Source organism: Cercospora beticola, chromosome 9, assembly GCF_033473495.1.
Source record: "Cercospora beticola chromosome 9, complete sequence".
NCBI lineage: Eukaryota > Fungi > Ascomycota > Dothideomycetes > Mycosphaerellales > Mycosphaerellaceae > Cercospora > Cercospora beticola.
This window is the reverse complement of record NC_088943.1, coordinates 1,019,801-1,040,366: the sequence shown is the minus strand read 5'-3', so window position 1 is coordinate 1,040,366 and position 20,566 is coordinate 1,019,801. Positions and strand designations below refer to the sequence as shown.

The following is a 20,566-nucleotide window of genomic DNA, read 5'->3' as shown; positions in this document are numbered from 1 at the left end:
TGGTGATGGTGGGTGTTGGCGGGTAAAGGAGTCTGGAGTCGTGCTCTCTATTGACTTTCGAGGTGCCAGCTGGACAGGCCAAACAGGCGTCTGCATTGACCTCTGGGAGCAGCCGAACGCCACGTGCGGGATGACATATCACTTCTCAACAGCCTGCATCTTCACTTCTCAAAGCAAGACACTGCACAATGGACAAGACGACGACGGCGGACCTGAGCATGTTCAGGCTACCGAAAGGCTCTGGAGAAGCGTAACGTTCACGGGAAGGCTGGTGCTCAAACTGCTGACGATGAAGGCTTCTGCACACTTGTTGCCGATCCCTGATTACAAGCAAGATGAAGATAACCATCGCGATATTCTAAACCATAGCTGCGTTCTTGCAGCACACTGTAGCTGACTTTGTGAGACCTGGTGGCTGGGTTAGTGCTTCACAGACAGTGCCACAGTCGCACTGCTCGCAACAGTCTTGCCATCGCGGAGGCTGATGGGAAGCATGGGTGACGAACATCGATTTTGTATAGTTTCGCATAGGTCAGAGAGCGGACGAGAGTCTGAAATGGTGATCATAGCACTGGGCGTTCCACAAATGGAGCTTACTCAGGCGAATTTAAGGCAGTCATTGAATATGGAAAGCCCAACACTTTGAATCTGCAGGCTTGTCGTTTCAGTGCCTGGTCCCGACCATAAGTTGGTGTAGAGCTACACCGATCTCTTGCATATTGGAGAGGGAGCTCAAAATATGAGTGCCCGTTCGTTCGTCCGATAATAGAAAGCACAGGGGCTTCTTCCAACGTCAGGGGCCGGCAGAATTTCGGCGAATTGGAGGTGCTATAGGAGTCATTTACGTGCAATGGCTTCCTTTCTATCTTGAACATCAAAAGCTGTGACTTCTGGAGGCAGTGTTGCTTCGAAGACCGGCGAATCACCGCAGCTGTGAAAATTCTTTTCTGCTTCAGCATAGACCACACTCGCTGCAAAGCGCCGATATCCTTGCTGCACAGTTGACACACTAAGTCGGCTTCACGTACAAAAAGCCACTGTCATCGAGCTTCTCCAAGTGCGTGATGGCGTCCGTCGCGAGATGGGTACAGTAGCGACACACGATGTCCTGCGATGTTCTGCGGAGAGCGACAGTGGATTGGCCCCCAACCGTCGAGCTTTCCTTCCTTGGTGCCGCTAGGTACTTGAAAGCATCTCTCATCGTTGGTAAGCCAATGCGGAAGATTCTCTGTATTATTAGTAGGACTTCGGCGTATGTAGGTGAATTGCAAGAGTCGCTGGCCCGGAACCACTGGAGAGCTTCTTGAAGGTGCGGTTGAAGTTCGCGCAACGTTCTCGGCATGCAAGGCGGCTTGTGCTTAACAGTGAGTGTCCTGGTTGGCGCCTCGAGTAATGATGATAAGTCAGAGGTAGATCACGATGTTGGAAACATCGACATGCTTTGAGGAACGCGTGGACAGAGCAGACGGAGGTGTTTTCCCCAGGCCGTGTCGGAATTGGATTCTCTGAGTGAAGTACTGACTTTGCTTGTGATGCCTGGCTAACAAAGTGAGTTAAGGGACGGCAAATGAGCTCCACATTTGAAACAACCCCGCTGTCGTTCTCCTTTGGACACAGGCTGTATAGTGCAGTGAAGTTGACGTACGCCAACGCCGGCAGAAGCTCCCCTAAATTGTTGTGTGACGAACGGTCGATGTCGCGTGACTTGAGAAACGGCCAGAGCTGGTCCCTACCCTGCACAGCCCATTGCGCTCAGGCAGACGATGGGAGGGTCGTTGTGGTGGCCACGTTTCTCTGCAACGCTGCCGCGGGTATGGTGAGCCGACCATACGAAAGGGCGCAAAATTTCGTGCTGAATGCAGCAGGCATAGAGCTTGCGACCACGTCGACAACGACGTTGTTTTGGGCAGCGATTGGGCCAAGTGAGCAAGTCAGAGCAGGTGAAACGCGAAAGCACTCCTCCACACGCGCCACAGCTCAAGCCACGGAAGTCCCGCCCGCTTGTTTTCCAACCCTTCGCACCTGCGCTTGCTCTTCAAACAAACACCACCGGATCACTCACCACCACCTCCCCACCGCCGCTGCACTCGATCCACCACCGCCGGATCCCCACCCCACCCATCCCTGACCACACCGCCGACATGGCCACTGAGGTATGTTCGAGCCTTCCCCGCCGCCCAGGCAGATTAGGAGGAGCAGGCATTGCGCGACCTTCGCCTCGCCTCAACAAACTCCCTCAACACGCCATACTCCTGCGATTGACACTTTGCTGACTTGTGACTGCTACAGCGCGAGAGGTACCGTCTTGAACGATGTCGCGTCTGCTTCCGAGCCCCTCACTGACACCACCCGCAGCAAGACGTTCCTCGCACGACTGTGCGAGCAGGCTGAGCGCTATGATGGTACGTCATCCCTCCGCCAGAGGTCACGGGGAGGCAGTTGCTAACACGGTGCGCAGAGATGGTCGAGTACATGAAGGTATGCCGGACAAAGCGTAATGAAGAAGTCATTGACAGAAACTGATGGGTTTGATAGGAAGTCGCAAAGGTACACAGCTTTTCGATAAGCTATCGATGCAGCTTCTGCACAAGAGACTGCAAAGACCAGCTCCCCGCAACGACGACGAACGATCACTGACACCTGACGCAGCTCGGCGGTGAGCTTACAGTCGACGAGCGCAACCTTCTGTCCGTGGCCTACAAGAACGTGGTCGGCACGCGCCGCGCGTCCTGGAGAATCATCTCAAGCATCGAGCAGAAGGAGGAGGCCAAGGGCTCAGACAAGCACGTCGGCATCATCCGCGACTACCGCCAGAAGATCGAGACCGAGCTCGAGAAGGTCTGCCAAGATGTGCTCGACGTGCTCGACGATTCCCTCATCCCCAAGGCCGAGACCGGCGAGAGCAAAGTCTTCTATCACAAGATGTGCGTATACCACAGCAGCGGAGTAGCAAATGCTCGATCATGAGAAGTCGATGGCTGACAGCAGGACAACAGGAAGGGTGATTACCACCGCTACCTCGCCGAGTTCGCCTCTGGCGAGAAGCGCAAGACCGCTGCCACTGCTGCTCACGAGGCTTACAAGGTATGACTCCATTGTGTAACCACGGCTGCGCACGACAGCGACTGACGCGTGTCCTAGAACGCCACCGATGTCGCCCAGACCGAGCTCACCCCAACACACCCCATCCGCCTGGGTCTTGCTCTGAACTTCTCGGTCTTCTACTACGAGATCTTGAACTCGCCCGACCGCGCATGCCACCTCGCCAAGCAGGCCTTCGACGACGCCATTGCCGAGCTCGACTCGTTGTCCGAGGAGTCCTACCGCGACAGCACCCTCATCATGCAACTTCTGCGTGACAACCTTACCCTCTGGACCTCATCCGATGGTGGCGAGCCAGAGGCTGCTGCTGGCGAGACCAAGGCTGAGGAGAAGGCACCTGAGCCAGCTGCCGAACCTCCGACTGAGGAGGCCAAGCCTGCTGCTTAAGTCTGCTTTCGTCTTTTACCAGTCATCAGCGAGGTGCGCTTCATTTGGCGTTGGAGTGCGGGAGCGAGGACGAAGGATGCATCTTTCTCATCACCTCCTTGATCAGGTGGAATAAGAGACTAGCATGCGATGAATCAGAACGGAGAAGAAGAATTGCAACAAGACACCAGCGAAATCGACCTTGATGCCTGCGGCTCATGGATCTGAGAAGCGGAGACAAATGCAGTTTGCTTTCCTGATCACGCCCTGAAAACCCCCCATATTGCGTTTATTGCGAGCGGCTCGGCGGTACTCGATGTTTACCCATGAGTGCCTGTGTTTTTCGACTCTTATTGGCGATGTATGTGTTTCTTACGACGGCGCTCCTTGCTCTGAATCATGGCCTCATCGGCATGACGTTGCATGCGAGTTGCCACAGAGGATGAGCATTCCACTCAACTCTACTGACGGTCTCTACCCAAGCTAGCATATTAGGCAAGCGATGATATCACACCAAAAACATTAAACAAATGTTCATGTGCCTTTCCGACGTCCTCTATCTCTGATGAGAGCTGTGCAGCTGGTGCGATCACCGCATCTGGAAGCTATTGATGCAGAATTTGGTCGTGCTTACCTCGCGCAGCTCTCGTTTTGGTCAGCGATAAGACAAAACGTGGATGAGACCAAACTTCGACGAAGCCATTTGGAGCTGCGGAAGCGAATCTTGTTTCTCAGTCCGCCGTGTTAATTGTCAGAGCAGACAACAAGATTGCCAGCAGACCGGCGTACACGAACCTTCGTCAACCTGGTCACAATGCCTTCAATATCATCGCTCCCATCGAGCAGTGCCTCGTGTAAGTGCACGCCCACACAGCGCTCACAGCCGCTCATGGACCTCCGTTGCAGTATGACTGACTGAAGTAAAGCAGCCACTGCGAGCAACGATGGCAAGACGAAGAAGCCAGAACGCATCACTACAAACAGTCACCACGTAGCGGTACCTGTCAAGCAACTCAATGGCGAAGCGAAAGCTGTCGATCAGCCTTCAGAGCGACCACAGATCATTGGTTGGAGCTTTGAGGATCAGAACGGAAGGCTTCGAGTAGAGTATGCTTCAGCTGAGCACGAACGGAGGTTCCGGACGAGCGAGTGACGTTCAGTGGGAAGTGTGCGGAAGTCAGCGGATCTTTGATGGCGTCAGGTCAGGGAGGAGTTAGGGAGATTGGTGGGTAGGGGGAAGTAAGTTTCGAGAGAAAACAAGCTTCAAGACATACAATATGCACCAAGTTGACAAGATCCTTCTCATCGCCCAAGACAACTTTGAAGTCATCCCAGACAGATATGAAAGAATAGAAAAAGTGAATGTCCGTCAGTGATTAGTCCTCCAACCGCCACTTGAAAACAAGGCAGAGAAGGGTGGAGTAGACGAGGGCCTGCTAAGATCCCCTCCAAGTAAATGGAGTTCTTCTTCCACTGATTGAGATGAAGTAGCTTGGAGGCTATGTGTATGAGCCGGAAAGCAGGCAAATCGTGGTGTGTAGTAATGTCCCCCAGTAGCGAAAGAGTCACGAAGAATATCGTCGATAGAGTGGCATGCCTTGCGGTAGCGCTGCAACATCAACGAAATCTCAGCAGCTCGCGGACATGAACTTGGAAGTGTCTGCTCGAAGGCAGAGTCATGAAAGTCTTTTGACACGCGGAGGTGACTGCGCGATGTTAAGATCTCATCATGAAAGCACCAGCTAGCTGGAGGATGATAGTCAGTCGTTCTCTGCGCACCGGAAAGAAACTCACACCCGAAGGTGTAGTCTTCACTCCGATAACAGCTTTGAAGAACAAGGCGCTGCGCGAGGCAGCCCTGAAGAACAAGATGCTGCACGAGGCAGCCTTGAAGAACAAGATGCTGCGCGAGGCAGCCTTGAAAGAACTCGAAGATGCTGCGCGAGGCAGCCTTGAAATTCCTCAACAAAACTTGTGGGCGAAGCATCTGCAACCCTGGACGCTGGACTCTGAACGTGATCACTGGATACTGGACTCTGGACATGTATATTTGGTCCCTGGTCTCTGATCTCTGGATATTGATCTCTGGTCTCTGGACACTTGGCGTTGCACGAGGCAGCCTTCATGAAACACTAGAAACTGCACGAGGCAGCCTTCGAGGACCTCGAAGAAGCTTGAGAGCAACGGAGTAAACTGTGCACACAGGTGTCCTTAAAATCCTGCACAATGGCAGGTAGCACTGGTGTTGAAGTGAAGCCCGAAAATCTTGAAGGTATTGACAGAGGCTTCGTGGAGAGCGTTTGCTGTGAGCGACTTCATCGGTCACCGGGAGTGAGGGGAATGGGCGAGGTATGCTTGAGAAGTCCGTCGACTCGGATCATCGTGCTGGCGCGGAGGGTGGATCGCAGGAAAGGCGCATACAAGGGCGCCGAGGCATTGATAAAATATACATGAGCGAGGAGAATGTTGCGTGAAGAAGACGAAGCGGCAGAGCAGACGAGTTGCAGAAAAGAAGAAGAGCAGCAGTGAGACTTCGGAAATTTGAACTTGCTGCAGCCAGAGCCGCTTGCAGGGCAGGAACGCACCGTCCCGCTGTTTCTTGGCACAGTCGGCAGCCTCGTCAAAGTCGGCTTCAATTCTCGAGCTCTGCTTTCCTTTCTTCTTTACACACATTCATACCTAGAACGCATAATCAACCATCAGATCTGATTCTCCGTGGACTGGCTGGTCATATTGGCGTACTTGATCAAATTTCGAAGCGTCTTTAGGCCTTCCCGCCGAGCTCATTGGTAACTCTTTGCGTCGTGGTTGGAAGGTCACCTGCGTTTTTGCTTCACATTTCTATACTCTTATCACAGACGGGCTTGAGCCGCACGGACTGTACGGGCTTTGAGATCCGTGAAGGCACAATTCAATTGCGGTGAAGATCCTGTGCATCTGGCGATATTACGACTCCGACACTGGGATCACTGTAGAACCTTCGGCACGAGAACGTGGCTACGACGAGGGCATAGCACGAGTCGCGAAGTATACGGACTAGCGCTGCCGGCGGATTCAAGAGCACAGAATGCTCAGCGTCCATGACGTGGGGTGGTCACTCAGTACTGCCCAGACAACTGCACTTCGTCCTGCTGCACTTGCCACGCATCTTGTCTCATAGATCCCATCCAACCCCAAATAGCACATGGATACGTGGGAATCGTTCCTTTTGATTTGGACTCAGAGTCCGAAGCTGGTGTAAATTGCGCGATTCGCGTCGCATTTCTGAAGACTTTCGCTTTCAGTGAACTCAGTCACTGCATACATGCCGATGCCAAAGCCATAACGCCAGGTGCTGCCGCTACCCGCTGAAAGTGTCCTCAATTCATGACAGCCATCGTCCCCATCTCCAGGCTTCGTTCCAACTTCGCAACCCTTTCGTCCATTTTTCCGCGCTTATCTCAGTCTGCGGGCCTCACGCTCAGATTCGAGGAGGCAGAGGATGTCGTCCTCACGGACTGCCGCGACAGTCAGTATTTTGTCCCTACTTTCTGCAATTCTGCACATGTTGTCCTTACCTGGGCCCTTGACGTTGCGGATGATGCTACGGGTGGTATCGTCCATGAACTCGACGCGGACCTGGGTCACACCACCACGAGAGCCTGCACTCTTGTCAGATTTCCGTTCTTTCTTCCTTTCTTTCATGCTCCATCTCTTGAGTATCGCATACCGGTACGGCCGAGGACACGGGTGACCTTGACGAGCTTGACTGGGACCCTGCGCGCAACCCGTCAGTATGTGTCCTTATGCCCTCATCTTGCGCCTCCTCAGAGCGACTGACTTTGCGGAATCCATCTTTGCAGTTGTGTGATCGGGTGGAGAAGTATTCGGTGGTGATTTGGCGTGATCGTGCTGCGAGATGGTCGGTCTGCTGGGAGTATCACTGTGCTAGTGTGGGCTTTGCCAGACGTAAATTTGAAGACTTGGCAGAGGCACTAAAATTCATCGGGTAAGCTTTTCTGGCCTCAGGCACCCCGCCTGCTGACACTGAAGCTGTTGCTGTTGCAACATTTTTGTTGAATGGCCATTGGAGCTTGAAAGGCTATTTGACGATCTCCAATTGCATGCACGTTTCGTGCCGCCGAAATTCACTTCGAATATCCTATTCGCTGCCGGTCGTCGTCGCAGCTGTCAGCAAACGGTCAAGCCGTTGTGTGCTGAGTTGAACAGCCAACAATCGGCGCACGTGGAAGTCGAGATCCGTTGACTCACTCCCGCTTCCCATTGAACGGTGTCCTGCAGAAACAACGCAGCGCGACAGCTTGCAGCAAATAGCCTCAGCCAGACCGCCAACGAGACCGCCTCTCGTCCTGTTGTGCTAGCACTGCGCTTATCTGTGTGCGACTTTGTACCCACTTTTTACAACTTTCTTTTACTATGGATCTCGTCAACCAGTACGTCTCTTTCCACCTCACATACACACATACTCCAAAATCATGGGCGTCCAACAAGAGAATCCGCGGGAAAACATGGAGAGGCGGTTCAGCCGCTCTCTGCCAACATTGACTAATACAATCGCCAGCCTCAATGATCGACTGCTATTTGCCGTGCCAAAGAAAGGCCGGCTGAATCAACAATGTCTGGACTTACTAGCTGGCTCAGATATCCAATTCCACAGACACAACAGGCTGGATATTGCTCTTGTCAAGAACCACCCTGTGGCTCTGGTTTTCCTTCCAGCTGCGGACATCCCAACTTTCGTCGGAGAAGGCCGAGTGGATCTGGGAATCACTGGACGAGACACTGTTGCCGAACATGAAGCTGTCGTGCCTGGAACGGAAAGCCACGGAATTGAGGAAATTATGGACCTCGAATTCGGACGTTGCAAACTTCAAGTTCAAGTGCCTGAGAAAGGCGATATTGAGACACCGGAGCAGCTCGTCGGCAGAAATGTTGTCACTAGCTTTACTGGTCTTACTGAGGAATATTTCCGACAACTCGAAAACAAAGGCACGCAGACCAACGGCGATGGCGAGAAGACCAAGCTGAAGACGAATGTGAAGTTCGTCGGCGGCAGTGTGGAAGCCGCTTGCGCTCTGGGTGTGGCAGACGGAATCGTTGATCTGGTAGAGTCTGGCGAAACCATGAGAGCCGCTGGACTTAAAGCAATTGCAACAGTCGTGGAGTCTACCGCAGTCCTCATCCGATCAAGACAGCCTTCAGACCCGAAGCTCGTCGAGATCATCGCCAACAGAATTCGCGGTGTCATCACAGCACAGAAATACGTGCTTTGCACGTACAACGTGGAGCGCAAAAACTTGGACCAGGCAAGGAAGATCACACCTGGCAGGAGAGCGCCTACTGTCAACACCTTGGAAGAGGACGGCTGGGTTGCCGTGCAGGCGATGGTGTTGAGGAAGGACATCGCCAACGTGATGGATGCTTTGCAGAATGTTGGCGGCACTGACATCTTGGTGACAAAGCTTGAGAATTCTAGGACTACATAGATCCGTACTACAAAGAGTGTTGTAATGAAAGACGACAATGTCTGACTTTTGCTCGGCCTGTTCGAGCGGGTATATCCTCAATAACGCCATGAAACTCCTCCGTTCCGATCACTTACTTGTCAACACAAGTCCGTGTAACGAGCTTTCCTCCATTCCCTATTCACATCGCTATCCAGCATGCTGATGTCGCTTGGGTGTCCGGGCTGCGCAGCTCCGTAGCCGGTAGTCCGTCTGGTGAGTTGCAGCACTGCATGGCTGGCCGCGCCGACGCAGAGCACGCTGTGACGAAAGCGAGCAAGTATGCGGCACACGCGCTCGCACGCCAGGAGATAACGCTCTTCCCACAAATGCCCTCCAACGATAGTTGATATGGTGATGGCAATTCTGTTGGCTCTGGCTGCCGCATGATGTGGCTCGGTACTACAGGAGAAGACTCGGCCTGAGTCGCTGTATGTCCGATGGCGGGAGAGCGACGTTGTGTTTCCGTGGCCATGTCGTTGCATTTGCGATCGTCCGCTTGTGCGCCGCCATCATTGGGTAGTCTCCGCCGAAGCGCTTGCCTGTCATTCCGCCAAAGCGGGATCGCTCATGAAAACATAACGCGAACATAAGAGATCTCGAGCGAGAGTTGTTGCGTGGTAGTAGTGGTGTGGTGGTGTGTGGAGGGATGGGTTGTCGATGTTGGTTACGAAATGCGGTGGCCTGGGTATTCGGCACTACTGTCGATATGGGCGGCGACGATTCGCTTGAGTCTGACGTGCCGACGGTATGGGATTAGGAGTTCCGGCGCTGTCTGTACGGCCAACGCCTTCTGTTCGCTGAGGCGCGACTTGTGTGGCCTGGGGTGGACGGATTACTGCGCCGTGCGCTTCGCTGAAGCCGTTTACGTAGCCTGCGGGTCTCTGAACTTGACCCTGCTGTGGCTCAGACAGTAGGGTGCGTTGCGAATCGTATGGCGCGCCTGGGTGTGGTCTATGCGGAGGACGTTGCGGAACGTAGCCAGCACCGGTCGGTGTGTAGAAGTCTTGTTCGTCTATAGTCGTCGCATACGGGTAGCTCGACGGCAATGTGCTTGGATCGGCGCCTCCGATGATGTTGGCGGCCACGGATCGGCTGTTGCCCCAAGTCTCATAAAGAGAAGGGCGCTGCCTGTTGAGAGCCTCTACATCTCGGGCTCCTGAGTCGCGTTAGAAAAAGATCATTTCGCTTTTGCGAGACGTACGTACGCTGTATCTGAGCTTCCTGAAGGTAGCGTTCGGTGGTAGCTTGCTTCCTGGCAGCGTACGGCGAGGTGTCGTAGGCTGGTGGAGGGGTAGGACGGCAGAGGTGGCAGACCCTCGGTGCTCCGGGAGCATAGTGTCTACACACTGGGTACGACGGAGTCGTCGACATGGTGCTGGCTGCCTCGATCGACGTGTCGTCACAGGCGGTGTCGATACGAGCTGCGCGGGTGCTGTGTGGGTGCAGATTCGACGAGCAGGTTGGTCTTATAAAGACCGCCCTATGTTCAAGCGGATCCCTGTCAAACAAGTTGTCCACCCCCAGTCGACAGGCACCGGGACAACGCCTAGGTGAAGTTCGTACGACCAATTTACGGTTCACACTCGTCCGCCGCTGAGAGGGTTTGCACTGCCCTGTTCCATGTCTCGTGTCTCATGCGGAGGGCGACCAAGGCAGGTGAGATCACATCGCTCTTTCTGAACACATAGTCTCGAAGCAACTCACGGGTGTCTTCTGGGCCGCAGGTGCGCGCTCATCACGGTATTGCCGTGCTCTAAGGTTCTGGTGGCGAGACATTGTGACGGCCTGAGGCCTGCAGTGACGAAGGGCAGGTCATATTGCCGTGAGCCCCTCGAATCACATGTGGCCTAGCCTGCTTATGAAACAACTTCTCGGCCAGTTGGCCAGTAGTGGCGCGGCCGACGACACCTCGTTCGTCGCTTGCTACACCGCTTGATGCTCTTCACTGTGCCGATCTCTCAGCTGTTGCGGAATGATGGCAGTTGTCGGGGACAACTAAGTCTTGGATTGTACTACCCAGGACGGGACGGGGCGTCAGGAGGCCGCTGCTGTCGCTCTGAGTCAATGGTGAGGCGAGAGGTGTCAAGCTTGCAAAGAGGATGCAGCAACCAGATCACGTGGCCTCCGGATGGTGCGAAGGTTCGGCTCGGTCATGTCGTTGGGTAGGTCTAGTTGGGCTGTTCAGACAATGTACAGGTGTGTCGTGGTTCCAATAGAGCGAAGAGGAGCGGAGGAGTCAGCGTGCCGGAGGGCGACTTGAGCTTATTATCTGGCCGCCTGCACATCCTCATTCCGCTGGGTTCAACCACACCATTAGATTCTGCTCTTGCATCAACGGCGCACGAAGGGCATGCATTCATGCCACGGCACGCGGGAGGGACGCGGGGTTTTCGTCGTTCGCTTCAGCCTTGCAGCCGAGGAGGGTGTGGACGGCTCCACACCTCTTCACCTGCTTCCGTACAACCAGGAACACATGCTCGCACATATGTATGTGCGCTTAACTCAACGATAGGGCAGCTGTTCTTCTTCAGCCTTGCGTGGCTGCTGATTCTACAAAAATTGTCAGCCTGTCCAGATCCATTACGCGTTGGACACATCATTAGAGTTGCAGTGTCAGAAAAACGCCAATATTCTAGTCCACACTGAGGACCGCCTGAGGTGAGGTCTGTCATGCTGCTGTGTCTCCGATTGGGCTGAGAAGAGCCGCAGTCACGGGAATACGTATCGATGAGTGGATGGCGCAACAGTTGCAGAATACCTTTCTGGTCCGTCGAGGTGACCTTACACAAGGCCGAACCAATCGTTGTGAGAAGACATGCAGGTTGCTCGAAGGATGCTGGCTCTGACGACAGATACTTGCCCGATGCCTTCTCTGAGATGCGTAGGAACGCGAACAAGTTGTGCGTTATTCGTGCAGCTTGAACACCCTCGTAGGTATCAATACCGGCTCGACGCGCCGTTGCCTGCACACACGCGCATGCAACGCGTGTCGACGGGAACGAGACGACGAGCAAACGCGTCTCAGCCATCAATGATCGATAAGTATCGGCATGGCAAAGGCGTCGTCTTCGAAGACACACAACATAGCCCGGAGCTGCATGCAGCTGTGAATTGGGCTGATCCGGCTTGGAAGTTTTTTGAGACCAAAGAACCATTTCCTGGCTGGACTGCGCCGCGATTCGGGCGATTCTGTCTCAACGCTCAATTTATCGAGCCCATACCATGGGAAGGCGAAATCCTGCACGGAGAGAGGGTAGATGAAGATGTGTGTGGGAGGTGAAGTTATTGTTGCTTTGCAAATGACCGGGATTCTTGAAACTCAATGTGACACGGATCGTTCTTGGCGTCCACAGAGTCGTCACGGCGTCACCATCACGCTCTTACTCTGAACACAATCGAGAACTCCAAAAGTTGGGGCAGCAAGCCCTCAAAGCCCAGTCACATCTGCATCTGCATTGATCGAGGCCCAGAGAACTTACGAAGAATCCCCGTATTTGTAATTCAACGTGGTTTGCCAAACTGAATGACGCTCGCCGAGGGGCATTTCCCATGGGCTAATAAGAGCTCTCCTGCCACACTGAAACGCGTAGCCATGATGACGGAAAGCTCTAGACCACGTTATTCAAAGACCCTCTGACGCAATTCAGCTTCAATTCAGACTTCACCTCACAAAACAGCATTGAATCTTTCCAGAACCAATAACAATCTCAAAACAAACATCAGCCACAATGTCTTCAAGCATCAAACCCCTCATCCTGCACGCCCATGGCACCGGCCCAAATCCTTTCAAGGTCGCAGCAGTCCTGGAGTCATTGAACATCCCATACGAAGTCAAGCTTTGGCAATTCGGGGATGCTGCGAATGGCGTGAAAGGCGCCCAATTCACCAAGATCAATGAGAATGGCCGTGTTCCTGCACTCGAAGATCCCAACACTGGTGTTACAAGCTGGGAATCCGGTGCAGTGATGAACTATATCCGACGAGTGTACGACAAGCAGAACAAACTTGGACCAAGATCCTCCTCGGAACAAGACATCGTAGATTTCGAGAAGTGGGAATACTTCTTGCTATCAACCTTGGGACCTATGATGGGTACGTATTATCTCTCATCATCTCCATGAAAAGCCATAAGTGCATCCAATGCTGACATCGGTATGTACAGGCCAAGTCAACTGGTTCCGCCACTACCACTCCTCCAAAAACGACGACGCACTCAAGCGTTACGAAGAACAAGCATACCGCTGCTTCGGCGTTCTCGATGGTCAACTCAAGAAACACGGCGGACCTTTCATCCTCCCAGGTAACTCAGTCTCCGCCGTAGATTTCCATTTCTACCCATGGGTCTATCAGCACAACTTCGCAGGATTGAGCATGGACTCTTATCCGAATGTGAAGAAATGGATAGAGCAAGTCTCTGCTTTGCCAGAAATTAAGGCAGCTTATGAGAAGATTCCAAAGGGAAAGGAGGTTTAGAGTAAAGGAAATAGGTCGAGTAGGACGAGGTTTCATAGCTTCCTAGGAAAGCCTACATTGTCTCCACCTCATCTTCTTGTCTCACCTCTTCCCCAATCGAAACCCCACAAACCCCAACAAGCCTCTCCAACCACCTCACCCCAGACCACCAACCACCTTCGGAGACACTTGCGCAAACCCCTCTCTCCTCCAATAAGAAACCAACTCACACATGCTGACCCGTCCCCATCTCGTGCTCACTCCGCATTCTCTTCGTAAATTACCTTTTCGGGCCAGTACATCCCGAATCCAACGACTAACCCATGCTCCACCAAAGCGCGTATGCTTGCTCTTCGTACCTCGTTAGCATGGCATCGGACAAACGGGACTATAGGAATTTCCGCAGAAAGAAGAACGCAAAGCGACAACCTTCATTCGTTTCTTATTTCCATGTCGTGGTTACGTAAATGGTAGGCAAGCTCTTAAAGCTTCACTAAACGAACAACCGCAATAGCCGTACAGTAGCCGTAGCCGTTGCTATAGCCAGGACCGGGATCACGACGACAGCAGTCTCGGGAAATGACCATGATGGTATGAATCATGAAATTGTACTGTGATGGCTGAGACTGGGATCATTGTTGTGGAAAAAGACTGCGTGCATACATCGTGAACCAAACGCCGACCATAGCGCGCATGGTAGTAAAGGTATCATCATCAAATGCGTTGCTTCATTTAGAATCACATAGGCAAGACTATGCTTTTGCAATCTTGCATATCAGGTCAGAGCTATCAACGGAGTCACCCTCCTTGACGCTGAGCTCTTCAATCTTGCCAGAGTGTGGCGAAGAGATGACCATTTCCTGTGATTATTGTTAGCATTGCCACACGTCCAGAAATGCATGTGATAGCTTACCATCTTCATTGCCGACAAAATGGCAATTGGATCACCCTTCTTGATCTCTCCGCCATCCTTGACACGGATTTCGACAACCATACCGCTCATTGGTGCTCCGACTTGGCTGCTGTCGCCAGAGTCGGCCTTTGGTCGGCTAGTGTTCTCCACTGCAGCGTGCTTGTCTTGAACAGTGACCTGTCTCATCTCGCCGTTGACCTCGAAGAAGACCTCACGTTGGCCAGTCTGGTCGCTGAGTGGTCCAATCGCCAAGAGCTTCAGAATGAGCACCTTGCCCTTCTCGAGCTCAACGTGGAATTCCTCGCCAATCTCTGGCTTGTTGAGGAAGTATCTCGTTGGCAAGACTGAGAGGTCACCGAACTGCGATGTCCACTTCTTGTAGTCCTCGAAGACCTTCGGGTACATGACGTAGCTGGCTACATCGGTCTCGGAGCAGCCACCATACTTCTCCTTCAGTGTCTCACGGACCTTGTCGAAGTTGACCGGATCAAGATAGAGGCCTGGTCGCTTGTCCATCTTTCTGCGATCACGGAGAGCCTTGGATCGGAGCGGTTCTGGGAAGCCTCCGTAAGGCTGACCCATCAATCCTTCGAAGAACTCAAGGACCGAAGATGGGAAGTCAAGCTCTTCTGCCTTCTCGTGCACATCATCGTAGGTCAAGCTGTTCGCGACCATGAACTGTGCAAGATCACCAACTACCTTGGAAGTGGGTGTGACTTTGACGATGTCGCCGAGGATGTCGTTGGCTTGCTCGTAGGCCTTCTTGGTCTGTGCCCACTGCTCGCCAAGACCTTGTTGTGCAGCTTGGAAGATCAAGTTGGTGAGCTGACCTCCAGGAATTTCGTGCTCGTAGACTTCCGGATCCGGCCCAGTCAACCAAGCTTCGAATGGCGAATACAGCATGCGAACCTGCGCCCAATACGAATCGATTGCTCGCAAGTGGACTGGGTTCAGTCCAGATTCGAATTCGCTGCCTTCGAGAGAAGCAACGATGGCACCAATGCTTGGCTGAGAGGTGGTTCCAGACATGCTGTCAGTTGCAGCATCAACGGCATCGGCGCCAGCCTGGGCGCAGGCAACCATGGACGCTACACCAGTACCAGCAGAGTCGTGGGTGTGGACGTGGATCGGAAGATCTGGATACTTCTTGCGGATGGTGCCAACGAGCAGAGTGGCGGCCTTTGGCTTCAACACACCAGCCATGTCTTTGATACCTGTAATTTGCAGTCAGCAGGTGTTGATCGAGACGCAATTGCTGGAAGATGACAATCCCTCCACGGACAAAGAGAGGCCGCTGCTCCTCAGCCTGGCCCCAGGCACAATTCCGCCGCAGATATCCGTTCGAGAGACGATTTTGGGGCAATGACAAGCGTGAGAAGGACTTACCAAGAATGTGAGCACCCATTTCAACGATCTTGTCGACACAGTTCATGTAGTACTCGAGGTTGTACTTCTTCTTCGGGTTCTGAGAGTAGAAAGTGTCAGTTAAGAGCTCGACTGTCCAACTGCATCACGGTGCGTCTGAGTCGAGTTGTGCAGCTTCAGTTTTGTTGAGGTTTTGGCGGCGTAGTCGCAGGTGACGCAATAGTATCTCTTGGAGTCCTTGTTTGCCTGATGAAGTAGTTGTTTGGCGGGTTCCTTGACTTCTTTGACGATACCAGCTGCCTTGTTGATGTGACTTTGCTTCTTTTCGTGGTTGCGTAACTGGTTTCTGGCGCCGAAGTTGAGATCACAGACGCCACAGTAGAACTTGCGCGCCTTCAAGGCCTTCTCTCTCCTCGTCTTTGCCCATTGGGCCAGCTTCATTGGACCCGCTTTCTCATTGTCTCGCCGAGAGTTCTTGAGCTTCCGCTCCTTGTCGATGGCATCGACTTCTTCATCTGGCAAGTCGTTGACGAGACCGGCGACACCTTCTCGAAGCGGAGAGTGTCCGCAGCAGCCGTCATACTCAAAGGCATCATGAGACCAGTCGCAGAGCTTTGGCATGCCGTATTGTTTGGGGCGGTTGTGCATAGCTGAGAGGCGAACACTGAGTACTGCCTCGATCACTAAGAACACAGCTTGAGTCTTTGGGATCTTCGAAGCGGCTGGGATCTTGCACCAGGCTAGCAGGCCTTTGAATGTGATAGTGTAGCCATCATTGACAGCTTTCTGCACCCACTTGGGCAGGTTCTCGAGCCTCCTGTACTGGCCGAATCCGGTCGTAACGCCGGATCGTCTCTCGAAACCAGTGCCGACGTAGATCTTTGGACGCTGTCCAGGTTTTTCAAGCACAACAATGTAGCAGCCGAAGGACTTGGTGGCCGACGTGGGGCCTTTCTTGAGACTGGCAACGGTGGGTGGAGCGCTGGATTGAAGCTGGTCCATTAGACCAGGAACGAGTGACACGTTTGCCGCATTGAATGCACCCAGGAGTTCTTCTTGAGTAGTGAAGACTCTCTTTAATGTAGGATTGATCATTTTGTCAGAAGAAAGTGAGAAGCATCGCCAGAGTGAGGTCTCCAGGTCGTCTGAGAGTGCTGGAAGTGAGAGTGCTGGTGCCATGGCTGCAGAGGCGATAATGTGGGCAAAGACGGCAGTGGTATTGGCGAGGGCGGCGGGATGTTCAGTGCGTTTGAGTGTTGTCCAGAGGTGCCTGGCGACGAGATTGTCGACTGCATCTTGGAAACCAGTTGCTGCCTTCTGGCGCGCAGAGTAGGAAGTTGCGTGTCCAAAGTCCGGAGGGAGGAGCGTACATGGGCAGGAAGGTGCTTCGTGCGAAGGCAATCCCGCCCACCAAGTCGACCTCACTTGGGGAAGGTGCTCCGCGCAAAGGCAGTAACACCTCGGCCACGCTCACTTGGGGAGCGAATAGATTAAAGCGCACACACTCACAAGACTCAGAAGCGATGTTAATGAAAAGATTGGACTCACCAGAAAATCACCGCTATAGCACACGGTTCCCTCTGCAACACCTCCAGCCTTGAGAACTGCCTTGACTCCAACCTCGAGCTGGTTCATGTCGTTGAGCGCGTCGAAGACACGGAAAATGTCCATGCCGTTCTTCTTTGCCTGCTCACAGAAGTGGTAGATGGCATTGTCTGGCAGGGAAGAGTAAGCCACACCGTTGGCACCACGGAGCAGCATCTGGAAAGGAATGTTTGGCACAGCCTTTCGCATCTTCCTCAGGCGGTCCCATGGATCCTCGTAAAGGAAACGCATGGCCACGTCGAAAGTGGCACCACCCCAGCACTCCAATGCCCAAGCATTGCTCAGAGCATAGCTGGTTTCCTTTGCGATGTTGAGAAGGTCGACCGTTCGCATTCTCGTCGCAAGGAGAGACTGATGGGCGTCACGCCATGTGGTATCCATGATCAAGCAGCCCTTGTTCTGCCTTACAGCCTTTGCGAAGGCTTCTGGACCTTGTTCTGTGATGATGTTTCTCCAACCCTTCTGGCATGGCCCATCGAGCTCTAGTGGCTTGCCATCGTCGCCTGCCAGTGTTGGGATGATAGCATCGCCCTTGAATTTTGATTCGCCAATTTGGCCAATGACTTGAGGGCCGTTGACAATGACCTCTCCAAGGTAGCCCAGGAGCTTTTGTGCACGGTTTTGGCTGCCAATGAGGTTGAACAGCTCTGGGGTATCGTCAATGAAAGTCGTCCAGCAGGTACCGTCGATGAAGGTCGGGTGCGTGAGGAGCGAGGCAAGGAAAGGAATGTTCGTCTTCAGACCGCGAATACGGAATTCGACCAATGCACGAAGCACCTTTCTGCGAGCGATCTCGTACCTGCGATCCTGGTCAGTGGATGCCTCAGCCAGTCTCCGGGGCCACAATCTTAGGCTTATCCGAGCAGGTGGCCTCTGAGCCACTCGACTCCGCAGAGAAAAGATGAGAAGTAGCGTGCTGAACTTACGTTGAGCCGTGGCAAGAGCACTTGACCAACATAGAGTCATAGTATGGAGTGATGACAGCTCCCGAAAACCCGTTTCCACCATCAAGTCTAGACACCCAAATCAGCTCATGGCACTCAGGAGCAGTAATTGAGGCACTTACCGTACGCCGTTGCCACCAGCCGAACGGATTTAAGGCTGTCAGTACTCTTTCTAAAACGTGTTTGGTGGTATGAAACTTACTAGACTTCGATCTTTCCAGTGTCCGGCTTGAAGCCCTCAGATGGATCCTCAGTGGTGATACGACACTGAATAGCAAAGCCTCGTGTTGAGATTCTGTCCTGAGTAAGGCCAAGCTGTGCGAGTGATGCTCCTGCGGCGATTTGGATTTGTGCAGCAACGATATCGATGCCCGTGATTTCCTCGGTAATGGTGTGCTCGACTTGGATACGCGGGTTGATTTCAATGAAGTAGTGACGGTTCTCTTGATCAACCAAGAACTCAGCAGTACCTGCGTTGCGGTAGTTTGCCGATTTGGCGAGTCTGACTGCATCATTCAGGATGGCATCGCGGGTCTCTTGTGGCAGATCCTTAGCAGGTGCCAATTCGACGACCTTTTGGTGACGTCGCTGGACAGAGCAGTCACGCTCGTAAAGGTGTACGACATTTCCGTAGTTGTCGCCCAGGAGCTGTACCTCAATGTGCTTTGGTCGGTACAGGAACCTCTCGATGAAGACTGTGCCGTTGCCGAAGGCGGATTTAGCTTCCGAGGTAGCACGTTCAAAAGAGTCCTTCAGATCTTCTTGCTTCCAAACAACACGCATACCACGGCCACCACCACCGAAAGCCGCCTTGATGATGATTGGGAAGCCATACTCGTCGGTGAACTCCTTCGCGGCCTCGAACTTGGCCACAGGTCCCTCGGTACCGGGTACAGTCGGGACATCAGCTTTCGCCGCGAGGGTTCGTGCAGAGACCTTGTCTCCGAGGTCGTTGATGGTCTTTGGTTCAGGACCAACCCAAATAATGCCTGCAGCTTCAACGGCCTTTGCGAATTCGTAGTTCTCACTGAGGAAACCGTAACCGGGATGAATCTAGGTAGCAAGTCAGACACTGCCAAATGAGACACTAGACACAGAACAATGCTTTGTCCGCACACCACTAAGATCATATCGATATCCACAGCCGTGTCCAGTTCGCATGAAACTTACCATGTTGACGCCATGTTCCTTCGCAATCTTGATGATTGCGTCGCCAGCCAGATAGGCTCCCACGGGTGTGTATTCTCCACGCTTTCCAATGACATATGCCTCGTCGGCCTTCTGTCTGTGCATCGAGAGGCGGTCCTCATGACTGTAGACTGCGACTGTCTGCAGAGACAGCTCGTGTGCGGTACGGAAGATACGAATGGGGATTTCTCCTCTGTTGGCGACCAGAATTTTGTTCAGTTGCATAATAGAAGAGTTCGCCCGCAGCCGTTGGTGAACGGTGTTCTTTTGGTGGTGTGTCTCGCCATGAGGATCCTGAGTGCCGTAGTCTCCGTCCTCAATGGCAGACTCATCGCGGGCGTTAGAGTCAGACATGGTGGGCGAGTAGCTAGCTCGATCTCGCGATTGAGACCGTTCTTGCTGCTGTCGTTGCTACCCTGAGTGCAAAATGAGTTGAGTAAGGCGGGAGACGAGCTTCTTCAGCTCGTGACTCTTGCGAGAGGAGTGCAGAAGAAAAGTTGGCCCGCTGGTCAAAAGAATGGCTCTCGACGCTCTGGGAGCTCGGCGAGCTCTGACGGTGGGGAATGCGCGCACGGATGACCGAATACGGTGACAGGTCCTCGGGTCTCACGATAAGGCTGGCTGTTAATCCCGGCGGCTGTTTTCCTCAGACGCCAGACCAGATCTGCGAACGCGAATCGATTGTCTAAGGGCGGACGGTGGCTGGAGTCGGCGGCACGCTCAGAGTGGGACGGCGAAATTTGTATTGTGCCCACGCTGGAGAGCTCTGGCAGCAGACGGCCTGGAGCAGAGGCCACGTCAACGCCGACAACAGGGACGAGGGGGCATTTTCCAGGCGTGGTTACCTTGGAGACACCTCCTCACTCGCGCACGACTTGCTTTTGATCGTGCGCACCTTGGCCCGAGCCTGACCGCACTCGACCGCCCTCGCCGCCAAGTCGTGCCCGGAAGTGGTCGAGCAAGCCGGTGCTTTTCGCAGCAGGAGCAGTCATGCGAGCACACTGCGGAAGCCTCTTCCGCTTGACCGCCGCAGCACGCATGCAGGTACGCAGGCGGTGCACCCACGCACGCTGCTCATCAACTGCTCCCGCTATGCTGTGCTCCAAACAGCGTGCGTGAGGGGG

General features: G+C 53.5%; 8 protein-coding genes across 8 annotated transcripts; 5 read left to right on the top strand and 3 right to left on the bottom strand.

Annotated features, from left to right (window-relative positions):
* Window positions 1-2,141: 2,141 nt before the first annotated feature.
* Window positions 2,142-3,489, top strand: RHO25_012641 (uncharacterized protein; the record flags this gene model as incomplete). Its single annotated transcript, XM_065603572.1, has 8 exons — window positions 2,142-2,153; window positions 2,290-2,297; window positions 2,356-2,402; window positions 2,459-2,478; window positions 2,536-2,547; window positions 2,650-2,924; window positions 2,997-3,084; window positions 3,142-3,489. The coding sequence occupies 8 exons, from the start codon at window positions 2,142-2,144 to the stop codon at window positions 3,487-3,489; spliced, it is 810 nt and encodes a 269-aa protein (XP_065459644.1).
* Window positions 3,490-4,282: 793 nt separating this feature from the next.
* Window positions 4,283-4,621, top strand: RHO25_012640 (uncharacterized protein; the record flags this gene model as incomplete). Its single annotated transcript, XM_023603940.1, has 2 exons — window positions 4,283-4,322; window positions 4,398-4,621. The coding sequence occupies 2 exons, from the start codon at window positions 4,283-4,285 to the stop codon at window positions 4,619-4,621; spliced, it is 264 nt and encodes an 87-aa protein (XP_023450160.1).
* Window positions 4,622-5,197: 576 nt separating this feature from the next.
* Window positions 5,198-5,536, top strand: RHO25_012639 (uncharacterized protein; the record flags this gene model as incomplete). The annotated part of the gene is made up of 1 exon (XM_023603939.2): window positions 5,198-5,536. One exon carries the CDS (start codon window positions 5,198-5,200, stop codon window positions 5,534-5,536), a length of 339 nt encoding a protein of 112 aa, XP_023450211.1.
* A 1,367-nt stretch (window positions 5,537-6,903) lies between these two features.
* On the bottom strand, window positions 6,904-7,302 carry RPS28 (40S ribosomal protein eS28; the record flags this gene model as incomplete). The annotated part of the gene is made up of 4 exons (XM_023603938.2): window positions 6,904-6,965; window positions 7,026-7,109; window positions 7,178-7,224; window positions 7,289-7,302. 4 exons carry the CDS (start codon window positions 7,300-7,302, stop codon window positions 6,904-6,906), a joined length of 207 nt encoding a protein of 68 aa, XP_023450163.1.
* Window positions 7,303-7,943: 641 nt separating this feature from the next.
* On the top strand, window positions 7,944-8,954 carry HIS1 (ATP phosphoribosyltransferase (ATP-PRTase) (ATP-PRT); the record flags this gene model as incomplete). The annotated part of the gene is made up of 1 exon (XM_023603937.2): window positions 7,944-8,954. One exon carries the CDS (start codon window positions 7,944-7,946, stop codon window positions 8,952-8,954), a length of 1,011 nt encoding a protein of 336 aa, XP_023449946.2.
* A 716-nt stretch (window positions 8,955-9,670) lies between these two features.
* On the bottom strand, window positions 9,671-10,346 carry RHO25_012636 (uncharacterized protein; the record flags this gene model as incomplete). The annotated part of the gene is made up of 2 exons (XM_023603936.1): window positions 9,671-10,131; window positions 10,181-10,346. The coding sequence occupies 2 exons, from the start codon at window positions 10,344-10,346 to the stop codon at window positions 9,671-9,673; spliced, it is 627 nt and encodes a 208-aa protein (XP_023449944.1).
* Window positions 10,347-12,703: 2,357 nt separating this feature from the next.
* On the top strand, window positions 12,704-13,448 carry RHO25_012635 (uncharacterized protein; the record flags this gene model as incomplete). Its single annotated transcript, XM_023603935.2, has 2 exons — window positions 12,704-13,067; window positions 13,138-13,448. 2 exons carry the CDS (start codon window positions 12,704-12,706, stop codon window positions 13,446-13,448), a joined length of 675 nt encoding a protein of 224 aa, XP_023450213.1.
* Window positions 13,449-14,179: 731 nt separating this feature from the next.
* Window positions 14,180-19,796, bottom strand: RHO25_012634 (uncharacterized protein; the record flags this gene model as incomplete). Its single annotated transcript, XM_065603571.1, has 9 exons — window positions 14,180-14,287; window positions 14,341-15,554; window positions 15,727-15,805; window positions 15,847-17,022; window positions 17,254-18,191; window positions 18,237-18,323; window positions 18,377-18,411; window positions 18,457-19,307; window positions 19,425-19,796. 9 exons carry the CDS (start codon window positions 19,794-19,796, stop codon window positions 14,180-14,182), a joined length of 4,860 nt encoding a protein of 1,619 aa, XP_065459643.1.
* Between the last annotated feature and the right edge of the window lie 770 nt (window positions 19,797-20,566).